This window comes from Prionailurus bengalensis, chromosome F2 (assembly GCF_016509475.1).
Source record: "Prionailurus bengalensis isolate Pbe53 chromosome F2, Fcat_Pben_1.1_paternal_pri, whole genome shotgun sequence".
NCBI classification, from domain to species: Eukaryota; Metazoa; Chordata; class Mammalia; order Carnivora; family Felidae; genus Prionailurus; species Prionailurus bengalensis.
Genome location: NC_057353.1, coordinates 46,035,319 through 46,047,574, shown reverse-complemented (window position 1 = coordinate 46,047,574; position 12,256 = coordinate 46,035,319). Strand labels below are relative to the sequence as shown.

General features: G+C 48.5%; 1 protein-coding gene across 1 annotated transcript in view; it reads right to left on the bottom strand.

Annotated features, from left to right (window-relative positions):
- Positions 1–161: 161 nt before the first annotated feature.
- Positions 162–12,256, bottom strand: part of VPS13B (vacuolar protein sorting 13 homolog B) — an 828,197-nt gene continuing 816,102 nt past the window's right edge. The window contains 4 exon segments of the mRNA XM_043601463.1: positions 162–1,735; positions 5,562–5,811; positions 6,373–6,475; positions 8,528–8,704. Of these exon segments, the coding sequence (XP_043457398.1) occupies positions 1,487–1,735; positions 5,562–5,811; positions 6,373–6,475; positions 8,528–8,704 (779 nt within the window). The 3' untranslated portion in view covers positions 162–1,486.

The following is a 12,256-nucleotide window of genomic DNA, read 5'->3' as shown; positions in this document are numbered from 1 at the left end:
CCTAAGCTATTTTTACCACTGGCACTTTATTAGGATAACAAAAACTGTTTCTTAACCATTTTAACTCCCACAGAATTCTTGGGTCCTAATGTGAGCCATATTAAACCTAGGAATTGGTGAAAACCTGCATTTGAAAAACACCTGGTGACAGTACACATTTGTGTGTGGTCAGTAATTCAAGGATTCCTTTTATTTTCAACAATTTATATAACAGTTCTTAGAAGTAGTATGCCAAAATGACCATAAAAGATACAATAATTAATACATATTTACATTCTTAAAAATAGTTACTCTTGAGGTTGACAAAGCTGTCACTATCCCAAATGAGTGTGACACAACAAACTAGTGGAAGAATCAGTTTTTCGAATTCAGGCTGAATTGTTCATTAATAGTCTCACTTTCCAGAAACAACTACATAGTGACTTCTCGTGCCCAATGACATGTGAGATTTAATTAAAAATTAGTGGGCATTTGAAATTGAATTTTTAGCATCTCACAGTTGTATGTAACAGTTTGTAGACCCAATTTGGATATAGTCAGTAAAAATGTTTTAATCAGAGTGAGATTTTTACTATTAAAGATGATATCTGGTAACCCAGAGTCTTGATAAAAATCCATCCTTAAATGCAGAAATAATATCAGTCACTGGGAATATTTTTGTATTGGATCAATTCAGAATAAACTATTTGGACTGGTTCATTGGTAAGGTTAAGTAACACTGGGGTTCTTGACTCCCCTCCAGTATCCCAGGGCAGTATGAATATCCTGTTAAAACCCTTCCAGAAGAGAGTGTCAAAGGGAATACCTAGTTGTCTGAGCACTCTGGGTGCTCTGTTTTCATTGACGGACATTGGATTTACTCTAAGCTGGTTTGCTAAAACGAATTGGAGAGACATTTTTTCCACAGTGTAGCTGGACAGTCATGAGAAGGTCTTGTAAATTTCAGTAAAATGCAGACTTTAAAGTAGGAACATACATAGCAGGTTTTACTTAAAGAAGAGCATCACATTTAAGTAATAAATTTAACAAGTTAAACAATAAAATCCTAAGCACTTAAAGATTCCAAACATTTGCAGACGAGAGTATTAGGCCAAGATAGTGTTTTAGAAACAGATGCGGTTGGGAATGAAGTTTTTTAACCAGTCTCTCCATTCTAAGGCCTGACCACATTTTGTGTTAGAGCAGAGAGTTAACAGATCTTAATTATAGTAAACAATTTAGCAAATACTATTAGAGAGCAAAAGGGAATACATGTGTGATGAGATGACAACAGAGACTTTTAATCAATGTCTCCAAATGGGAAAGGAACACGTTTTTTATTTACTGCATTTTAGTTTTAGGGAAAGGAATTAATTTTAGAAGAGGCTGAAAAACTACCTATAATTAAAGTATTGGCCTTGTGTTCATCTTAGATACTATCAGAACTAGTTACGTTTCTTTTTCAAAAATAAATTGTACAAGCAGGGATCAACACCTCAGAGGGTACTCAGGGGAACCCTTTTCTCAGGGCTTTATTTTTTACCATGTTAAATTTACTAATGAAGACTTGAGCAAAATGTGGGTCGGCCATATAATGGTATGTTTTCACCGTGGAGGGGAGAGGTTCCACAGCCACCACTGGGCATGCTGTCTGCACGGAAGAGCAGCTGGGGGCCAGGTGGCAGGATGTCTTTGTGATGTAGTCCACAAGTCTATTGTACTGTTGTTCTGACAGTCTCTCTCGGGCTCCATCCACCTAGGATCCAAAAATAAAGTCTTGAGTTGCCAAATTTTCATAATGGGACTCCCATGACCAAAGTATTCCTTCTGTTTTTGACTCATACATCTGTGCATTATGCTTTGAGGTCCTCTAATAAAGCCATTTTTATCCAACGCTGTGCTTTTTATTTTTCCTCTGAGCTGTGGCAGTGATAACACTGAGCTTTCAGCAGTACAAACGAAGCTCTGCATGGGACTGTTAGGACAACCTCCTTTGAATACGCCCGTTTGGTGTTGTGTGAAATTCCCATGTTTGAAGTTGATGATTTGGTAACATTTTACTCATTAACTATTAAACATCTGTCACTGCTCTTTACTAACCAGCTCAGGAACAAAGAAGAGTGTCTTTCCTCTGCATAAATCAACATTAAACTCGCATCCTGAAATAAAAGTTCTGTTTGCCTGTCTCCTTAAACCTCTAAAGTTTGACAGAAAAAATTCTGGAGAAGAGCACCTCTTTCAAACCAGTGGCTTTGGATAGAGCATTAAAAAAATAAATACCTTTTGAACTGTAACATTTTCTGTTTTTATAAACACTAGGATTTAAAGCCAGAGGTGGGGGGGGGGTGGTGGTGGTGGGGGAAACTGGGCAGAGGAAGGGGAAATTTTTATGGAAAAAAAGGGAGGATGCAAAGTACATTTATGGTTCATAAAAGTCTGGCTCATCTTCAGTGGAACTCAAATAGGAGAACTGAGATATACTACCTAAGTTCTTAAGTGAGATTTTCTGAGAAAGCACCCATCAAAGGCAATTGGATCTATAAATTCTTCCCACCCTGAGCTTTTGTAGCTATCTGGGGTGTAGATCACATGGACTGGGATGTTTCCAGTATAAACTACTGATCTGTGGGGATCAGGTAGCCACTGGCCTTTTCAGTGGTTCTGTACCTACCAAATGTTGGCAAGATCACTCCGGGTAAGAATTAACAAGGGCTTTTGAGTCCTCAAAGTAGTAGTAATGTAAAGAATTTCTGTGTTTCTGTGTAGGGCACAGAAACAGTGCAGCCAAGGGTGTCTTAAAAGCTGTACAAAGCCAGTAGACGGTAAGGAGTAAGGGCCTGCCAGAAAAATAAGTAGGGCATCCGTTAGAGTTCGGATCTCCTATTTTGAAGCTTGGGAAAGAAAATAAAGGCCCCCAAAGTTTCACTGACAGATGAAAGCTGTGTACCACCAGGCAAAGGCCAGAGCTCTGATGATATCATTTGATGGGGTCAGAATTCAGCTGGAAAGCTTTGAAAACACAGAAAGTCTTAATTGCTCCTCCTGAACAGCAGCACAGGAAAACCCGTGCTGTGAAAGGAACCTGGCCAAGGAATAAATTGACCTTCTGACTCATGTTGAGCCTCTCATAAGGGATTTCAATAATGTGCCAGGCATATTAAGCAATTATTACCCTAAAAATGGCTGCATTTAACCAAGAAAAGCAAATGCTGATTTAAAAATATTTGAATCCTGCCACATTTCAATATACTGAGTGATGTCATGTACAAATTAATTCCTTCCAAATTTCAAAGGAGCTGTGTTTCCTAGTATCTGAAGCAAAAAAAGCAGAAAAGCCATTTTATATGAAGATCTAAAAATACTGTTCTTAGTTTTCCCTGGAAGACAGCAGGTAGGCTTCTTAACCCAGGTTTACATCTGTGGATTCAGTTTGCAGGTGACTAGTCCTGACTGACATGAGCACGGCAGCTGAGGAAAAGTCCCCGTGTCAAGCAGCACTGCCGAGTGATTCCCCCGCCTCGTTTTGCGCATACACTGGGTCACAGCACTCCTACGGAAGGGTGTGCTGTCTCAGAAAAGAAATGGGCATTTTGTTGTAAAGTTTGGGTCTCCTTTGGGGTGAGTGGGGAAGGGGGGTAGGGTTTGGACACAGGACTGAGGGGGCAGTTATTTCCTGTTTCTTAGGAGTTGGGGGAGGTAAAGTGGGATAGGTTCAGAGAAAGAATTTGGGGGCTGACCGCGTACTGGATCTCCACCATTTCTGTCCTGTGCCGGGACAGCCAGGTGCTGCTGGGTAAACTCCACAGCTGCCCTGCACTATTCCTGCCCTCAGTCATCTCTTCGGCCTCTTCCCCCTTAATCCAGCCCCCTGTTCTCCCCGAGTACCGATGGAAGACCAGTGTTGAGCATGGTGTCCAGAGCATCGGTGCTTTTCTGCCTCTAACTCGGTGATCCCATGGTCTCAATTAACCTTGGCAACTTCTAGGAGTGGTGACTCCAGCTATCATCTCATTAACCCCTAGAGAAGCAGGCCTGTTCCTTCCCAGCTATGATAATTCCCCACAGTACCCTCCTCAAACAAAAGCCAAAGGGAGAAGGATCACAACTGAAGACAGTAGAGACCGTTTTAACAACAAAAGCTGAATCTCCAGTCTTCAGTTTAAGATACGAGATATTTCCCAAGCAGCTAAGGAATAACGATAGATTCCCGAGGGCCTTGGAAGTTTCTCGTTAGGGACCAAGGACTTGAAGATAATGACACCGTCCCTTGCCAAATCCTGTAGCCAGATCACTGCTGCTTTATTGTCAATTGGATCAGAAGATTTTGGCAGATCTAAAGTCGGCCTGGACATCTGACCTCTGTTTATTCCCAGAAAGTCATCAACTCGAAGAGCAATGTGCGCCTAGTGCCAAGCCCCAGCTTAAAGCCTGACTGATTAGGATCCAAGAAGCTAGAGAAATCTCAGAGTTGTTGTGGTTGGCTGCCTTCCCTCTTTTCAGATAATTTTACCCAAACAGCGGTGTGAGGGAGACGCAGGCTCCCATACCAGGAAGAAAATAAAGAACGGGGCAGGACCCGCCGCAGGCAGGTTTGCTGTCCTTTCCTGGGGCCACTCAGTCCTCAGGTTAGGACCAGCAGGTCCCAGCTTGCCACTGACCTGCACTCCCCTTGCTGAGTGGAAAAATAGGTCTGTTTCGTAGGTCAACTCTTAGAGACCCTTGGATCAGGCAGTGGGGAGGCAGGAACAGAGCAGTTTTCCACGGGGTGCACCTGCTCGCCGCCGGACTGTAGGAAGCTGGTGTTGCTCTTGTCAGGGCTCACCCCTGACACCCAGTGTGCCCTGCCTGGGCCTCCATCCCGTGGCAACTTCTGTGTGGTCGGGAGCCAGCATGCAGTACAGGAACAGGCCAGGCTGGGCCAGAGAGCTGCCCCAAGAGCCTAAGCGGCAGCCCAGGGGGTGCCCCACGGTACTTAAGGGATGGGAATCTGCCCCGTGGGAAAGGGAACGCTGAGCCACACACAGTACAGAGCAGGGGGAGGAAAGAGATTCGTGCCCAGAATTCTGACCCGTGAGGTCTTGGAGTGGAAACGGGGGAGAGTGAGACCTCCTTCCTGGTTTGTGAACTTGTTTCCCGGTCCCCTCACTTCCGTGGCAGTCCTTTCCTGTGCCACCAGACTTGTGCCTGCTTTGTGGAGCAGCAGCACAGAATTGCTGCCTCGGCCCTGGTCCTTCCTGGACACACCTGTGTGTCCTGGAGCTCCGCTGTCCCGTCTCCTTCAGCACCCCGGGGCCCCGACGACCACGCCTCGTTCAGATCGTACGGTGGCATAGTCCCTAGCCTCAAGTCCATCTGGCCCGCTGCTGGGCTCCCCTAAGGAAGCCTCACACACACACCTGGGTTGGGGCTTCCCAACTTGCTTCCGCACTGGCCCCCTAGTCCCCCTCCCCCACGCCGCTTCCTGTGACGGCCCTCCCAGTCCCCAGCAGCCTCCACAGGCTGCAGCCCCAACTGCCTGGTTACCGGCGGTCTCCACTTCCCTGGCCGTTAGCCGCGCAGTCACCCCGTTTTCTGAAATGTACCTCCACGTCGCAGGCCACTCGCGGCTGCCTGAGCTGCACGATGAGCAGGTTGTTTTGCTTGCTGTCCTGTGCACAGTCGATCTCCGTGACAGGGAAGGCCTGCTGCTGCGTGTCCTCGCTGACGCTCACCACGAAGAGCACTTCCGAGGTCAGCAGCAGGCACCCTTCGTGCTCCTGGCCTGAGCCCCTCACCAGAACCACATCCAGGGCCATGTGGACTTCCGGTCTGCCCAGAGACTGAAGCATTTTCCTGTTTCAGAGGAGAGAAGTGAGGCTAGAAGCCAGTTTGGAAAAGATGGTCCTGTATCAGTGCGCACTGTACCAAGGGCTGGGGCATTCTTACGCGAAGGTCCCCAAAGGCAAAGGGCCCTCGCCAATCTGATGATCAACTTTAGCCTCACACGTAATGGCCACTTTCATTCGCAAACTGATTCTGGTCAACCGAATCCAGCTCCTTCCTGGGGACAAGGATTTCCCTTGGCTCTGACCAGCTCCTTTTCTTCCCATTAGAAACGTCACCGCTGATCAGAACGCTGCCTTCATGGAGAGTCCCCGGTCCCCTCGCAGGCCTAGGCTGCTCCGTCAGCATGCAGCTTCCCCCAAGGGGTGCGTGAGAGGCGTCCCACATCTGGGGACGGCAGCCTCTCCCTGGTGCTATGATGGCCTCGCGCCGCCTGAGATGCCGAACGTGGCTGCTCCTCGCGCCCCCCCACCCAGGGCTCCCCTGGAAGTGTAGGGGCTGTTAGCTTGACAGCAAGCCAGGCCCTGTTAACATGCGTGTGCAGCTGAACAAGCGTCTAGATAATCTTACCAGACATATTTGACGTGGCTGTTTGGGGCCCGGTCAGCATGTAGATCACTTGGCTGATAGCGCTGTTTGGGAAGCTGAGAAAGTCCAGCTCCATGTAAAATACCTGTGGCGAGAGAAGTAAGGGAGTTTTACTAGTTGTTTTTCTGGAAACCAGTTCCACGGTATAGTGATGTCATCTGCTTATAGCCATCCATAAAACACTACAGATCCAAAATGATGTCAAGTCTTTGGAAGCGGTCGTATGGATAGATAGTCATTAAACACTGCAACGCTCTGAACTCTGGCGATCTTACATTAGCTACAAACTGAAAAATGAGTGAACGACAGTCCAAGCATAGGCCGGACTGGCAATTAACGGAAGCATCACGCTCCTGGGAGTAATCCATCCTGAGCAACAGCTCACACGCCATTACAGTTTATGCGATAAAGTCAAGATTGTTAGCTGACTTCCTTGCTTAATGTTACAATACTTCTGTATCTGTGCTGGGCTGGGCAAACAATAAAAAACACAACACACACAGAGATGCACACAAAGGCACATGGTTTGCCTAGATACAGTATTTCAGTGACTTAATCCAGCTGTTAAACACGAATCCATTTACATTTATGAGCACTCGTGGGGCCTCCGGTTTATTACACGCTCCCCCTGGTGCCGGCACCGAACGAGGGCACCCAGCAGCACCACGCGGCCTCCAAAGAGACTCTCCAGAACCAAAGATGGTACTGCATGTGTGCTTCCCAAGGGCTTGTAAATGTTTATAAACGAGGCACAGTCATTAGACTGAGAGTTAGTGGTTTGTAAAACCTTCAGTGCGGTAATAAAAGTTTTACAAGAATGATGGAAAGCAACAAGGCCACGTGAAGCTCTGCTCCGAGATGCTCTGACCTACAGGAGGGGTCCTCAGCCCGGGAGACTCCCGGTGAGGAACAAAGGGATTTATGAAGGATGGGCTGGGGTCTGCAGCCACCGAACGCTGTTTACTGATGTGTAAGCATCTGATAAAGGGAGTGTGCCTGGGCCGCTTTCGGGCTATGGCGGTTCTTTGTGCCCCGTTCCCTGTGAGTGAAAATGTCATTCACGGAAGGAGGGGGGGGAGAGGGAGGGAGGGAGGGAGAGAGAGAGACAGAGACAGAAACGGGGAGGGAGGAGGCGAGGGGAAAAGCCAAGGGGAACACATGTTCGCATCTGTGTGGTCTCTGAAAGCCCCTCCGGATGGTTGCCGGAGCGGGGCATTTGTCTCCCGCTCTCCTCTTCTCAGACACTCCTGTCGGCCCCGCGGAGGCGCGGGGTGCCTGCGGTGAGATGTACCCCGGCCGCTATGGCCGGAGGCACAGGGCTCGCGTGTCTGACAGCCCAGCCCTCCTGCGGTCTGTGAGAGTGGCCAGACAGCCGGCTGGAGGACCAGAATGAGGGCACGGAGTGTGGGGAAAAAGGGAACAGTCGCAGTCACCTGTTGGTCAGGGCACTGCGGGGGAGGCGCTTCCTGCGGCACACCCATCACTCCCGCGTGTACACGAGCGTGGGAGGGGCCCGGCACCCCACCATCCGAGAGCAGGTGGTGCCACGAGCCCGTTCCCCACAGCTGTCTGCTCGGGGAAAGGCTTTCCGGGAACTCGGCCCAGAGTCCGCAGAAGCAGGGCTCTGTGAGCGCGTGTGCGCGAACCCACGTACGCCCGCGGGCACACACACGCTCCTCTCTCTCCGAATACATACATGCTGCCTCCACACAGATATCTTCCTGCCTTATAACCTACTTTTCCTTTCAAACTGGTCACCAGAAAAAGTAATAGTTCTAGCCTCTGCTTCAATATTTTCTACATATCGCTCTCAACTGCCTTCAACCTCACTGGTTTCTTCTCACTAAACTCTATTTTATTTAGATGTACTGTAAAAAGATTCTGTGAGATAGATATAATGAAATTACAAATTGATTTCCTGGGCCCTTAATTATTATAATTTATGATTAGTAGTATGATTCTACCCTTTGCACAAATAAGTGTAAGGAGCTGAGAAAGACGGCTATTTGCCTACTTGTAGATGTATCCATTCTATTTTCACTGCTTTGCCATGCGAAGGCCTACGTTAACTCGGAGACCCTAATCGCAAACTAATCGATGACGTCTGAGCTGGCCTGTCAGGTGCCCCGCGACTTACCATAGCCGGTCTGTGACACGAGCTCAGCGGCTCCTCCGATGGGCTTTGTGAACACCCCCATGATTCCTTTCCCCACGCCCGAGATGACACCCTTGGCCTTGTGTCCTGCTGAAGCATGAGCTTCCGATGTTCTCTGGAAGTTCTGCATGGGCTGATCGACTATGCCAGCAATTGCACCTGAAAGACAGCAAATGCCTCCAGTGAGGACTGAGGCTTAAAATCCCGAGAAAGAGAAAACCTTCAATCCAGAAGACGGTTTTATGTGGATCAAAGATGAAAATGCACCCTCCTTAGGAAGTTCTTTACTATACATTTATTCATCAATTACGTAAGTTCATGGAGCACTGAGTTAGACATGTATGATCTTCACCAGAACATAATATTCAGCCTGGGTTTTTGGTCCATCACAGTTAGGATCTGTGAAGTCCGGTTCAGAATTTAATAACCAAGTCAGACTATTCCAAAGTGACACTTCACACGCCTTTGTCCAGAAGACCAAGAGGAGAGAGCAAGCCTGCTCAGCCTGATACATTTTCACTGACGTAAGAGGGTGAAAAAAACTGGAAGAGACCGTCCCCTTTCCATGTTCTCCCTTTTAATAGTGATAAGAGAAATTCTTTAATAATACATTAATGTAATTGTTGACACAGCAATTATTTCTATTATAGCTAATCTGTTTTGAGTGCTTGCTATGTGCTGGGGACTATATCCAGTGTTATTTGTAAGAGATCATTAATCCTCATAATCCTAGGAGTCGGACGTGGTTTTTATCCTCAGCTCCTAGATAAGGCCGAGGAGCACAGAGAGGTTAAGGAGTTTGTCCCCAAGGTCACACAGCTGTCCTATGCCTGAGCCAGGGTTTGAGTCTAGAGAGGCAGAGTCCCAGCCCAGCTCTAAACCACCAAGCTGTTCACTGATCCTGTTTATAAAAGAGGCTCTCCGGTCTGCCAGTCTTAGAAAAACCTCCTTCCTTCCTACTTCCATTGAGGTTTGGCCGCTTGCTCTTCACTTCAGAACAGCTACCCTGCTCTCAGCAGTCTGCTCCCGCGGTTTTCCCAGGGGGCAGCCCGGTCAGGTATCCTGGAGGGCGAATCCCTCAGCCTCCTGTGGGTCCTTCCTCTTGTTCCTCTTGCTTTGAGACTTCATAAGGGCTTCACTGGTCCCAGTTTTTTTTGTTTTTTCTTTCCCCCAATGATGGAGTGGAGGGTTCTCTAGCTTAGTAAGAAGTAAACATTTTATTACAGTTCTTGACAGAATTTTGTTTTCAACTCAGTCCTGCTAGGATTAATGGAAAGGATGGAAAATGCAGAGTCCCCCTGGTAGAAATTTTAGTACATGTCAAAACCCATTATTCCAAATGCCACTAATTCAAAGTCTCTTGGGTAAACGGAGATTTCCAGGTCTCTGTTAATGACCTGCTAATTTCAAGTAATATTCCCCTGAACAAAATCCAGTAAAACAAAGGCCAGTTCCTTCGGGTCAATTGTAAAGGGAAAGTTCTTCATGGATTCCATTCCTCTGAATTTGGACAGAGCCATTTAAATTTATGTATCGACAGATTAAGAATGACCTGAGGCGACGGGTCTGTTTCTCAGCCTTGACCAAATCTTCCCAAACCTTCTCAGCAACTGACTGGGGAGGCAGAGGACGCTGCTCCCCAGTGGACCCAGCTGCCCTGCCTGTGGAGGGCCGAGGGGTCACTGTTTCAGCGCCCTCCAGACACCCCTCCCGGCACTCAGGCTGGGGAGCTTGCCTCGTGTGCTTAGGAGGAGGACTGTGATGTTCTGCCGTCCATCCACGAGGTTGGGAGTCAGAGCAGCTGGGAAGTGTCAATGGGGGTGGCGGCCACCATTGGCGCACGGCAGAGGCAAGAACCGTGGGGTCTTCTCTTCAGATCATCTCAGGGTAGACAGTTCAAAGGGAATAGCATCAAATCAAAGAATATAGCTTTTGTGGGGTGCCTGGGTGGCTCAGTCGGTTGAGCGTCCGACTTTGGCTCAGGTCATGATCTCACGGTTTGTGGGTTCGAGCCCTGCATCGGGCTCTGTGCTGACGGATCAGAGCCTGGAGCCTGCTTCGGATTCTGTGTCTCCTTCTCTCTCTGCCCCTCCCCCACTTGTGCTCTGTCTCTCTCTGCCTCTCAAAAATAAAATAAATGTAAAAAAAAAAAAAAAGAATACAACTTTTGTAACGTCATGATCTGATTTCTTTGAAAGGTCTCCAAGCTTAAGTCAGTAGGAAAACGGAGGGAAATACAAACTCACCAATAGATTAAATTATTTAAGAAATGCCTTTTCTCAAGGACAGATTTCCATTAAGACTATTAAAATTGAGTTGAGGGGCCTGTGGTTACTTCATGGAGAAGCTTCCACTTCCCTTTAACGTGCCAGGCCTAACCTCTACGAGGAATGTAGAGCCTTGATGGCCGTGAGTATCCATACAGAGCTCTAACTTCTAACTTCTACCTGCCTAAGTGCAAACAGGTATCACAGTGAAACTCCCCTTTGATCTTCCACTTTCTCCGGCCACCAGCCACAGGGAGGGCTCAGTAACCGCGGCTTTGATAGATAAACTCTTTGGGCAGCCCAGAGAGTGGAAAATCTGAACCTCATGACAAGGTGTTAGATTCTCAGAGGTAGAGAAGGAGCTGTCAGATCCCATGCCCCGGCCCAGCACCAGACCCTGGAGGGGAAAAGCTGGCCTGTCACACACACCAACACCTCACTGGTCACCAGGTGTGAGCCGGAGACCAGAGAGGCCGTGAGAGACTAGCAGCCATTTCGCGGCATCTGCAGCCGTGCCCGGAGAGAGGCAGCTTCTCTCAGGGCTTCAGCAGTCTCTCTTATTAGGTCTAATCCACCTAAATCCCACGACTGGTAAATTATTTACTGTCATATACTTGACCTCTGCTCTAAGTAGTGGAAACTGATCCCCAAACTTGTCTGTTGGCATCAGGCCCACGGGGCGGGCGGCCACATGGAGCTGGCTGTGATGTGATGAAGGGAGGTGCGGAAGGAAGCGTGCCTCGGAGGGGAGTTTCCGTGCGCTCTGCGCGTGCCGGGCGAGGCAGAGGCGGGAGGTGTTCCCTTTGCTACCCTTTAGCTGGAGGAGGAAGGCTTTCTTTGTGAAGCAAGGGGGGGCCTCCCTCACTCTTCCAGGACCACCTCCCCAGCCTTGGGCGGAAAACACTGCTCGCCGCTCTATGAAGCTTCCTGCCTACGTGGCTATTTTGGTGCTGCCCTCGCCACGTGCTGTAATTTTACTTTGGACACTTTTTTTTTCAGATCCCAACAGCAGAGGCACAGGCCTAAGGCGGGCAGTACGGCACAGCACTTCAGAGACGAACCAAACCTACACACAGAGTACGGGAGGTATTCTAGCTTGAGGCCAGAACAGATTAATTTCACCGGGGAGGAAGCACTTCTGTTATTCCCAGATTCTCCACTAACTGCAACCCGCCTGCCGACGGCCGGCAGTGGCATCGGGACTGCTCATCGGTGCCAAGTCCTGGTGCCTGGCTCTTCCTCACTCACTCCAGGGCAAACGTCCCGATTCACCTGGGAGAGGCCGATTTGGGTGGGATTCCGAGGGGCAGACCAAGCGTGGCGTGGACATGGAGGGTGTGGCTGCTGGGAAATCCGGCAGTGCTTCGGCCATCAGGCAGCGGCCCAAGAGAAGGGGATGACAGAAGCAAGCTCTGACATCCTGCCTTTGGTATTCACGAGAGAG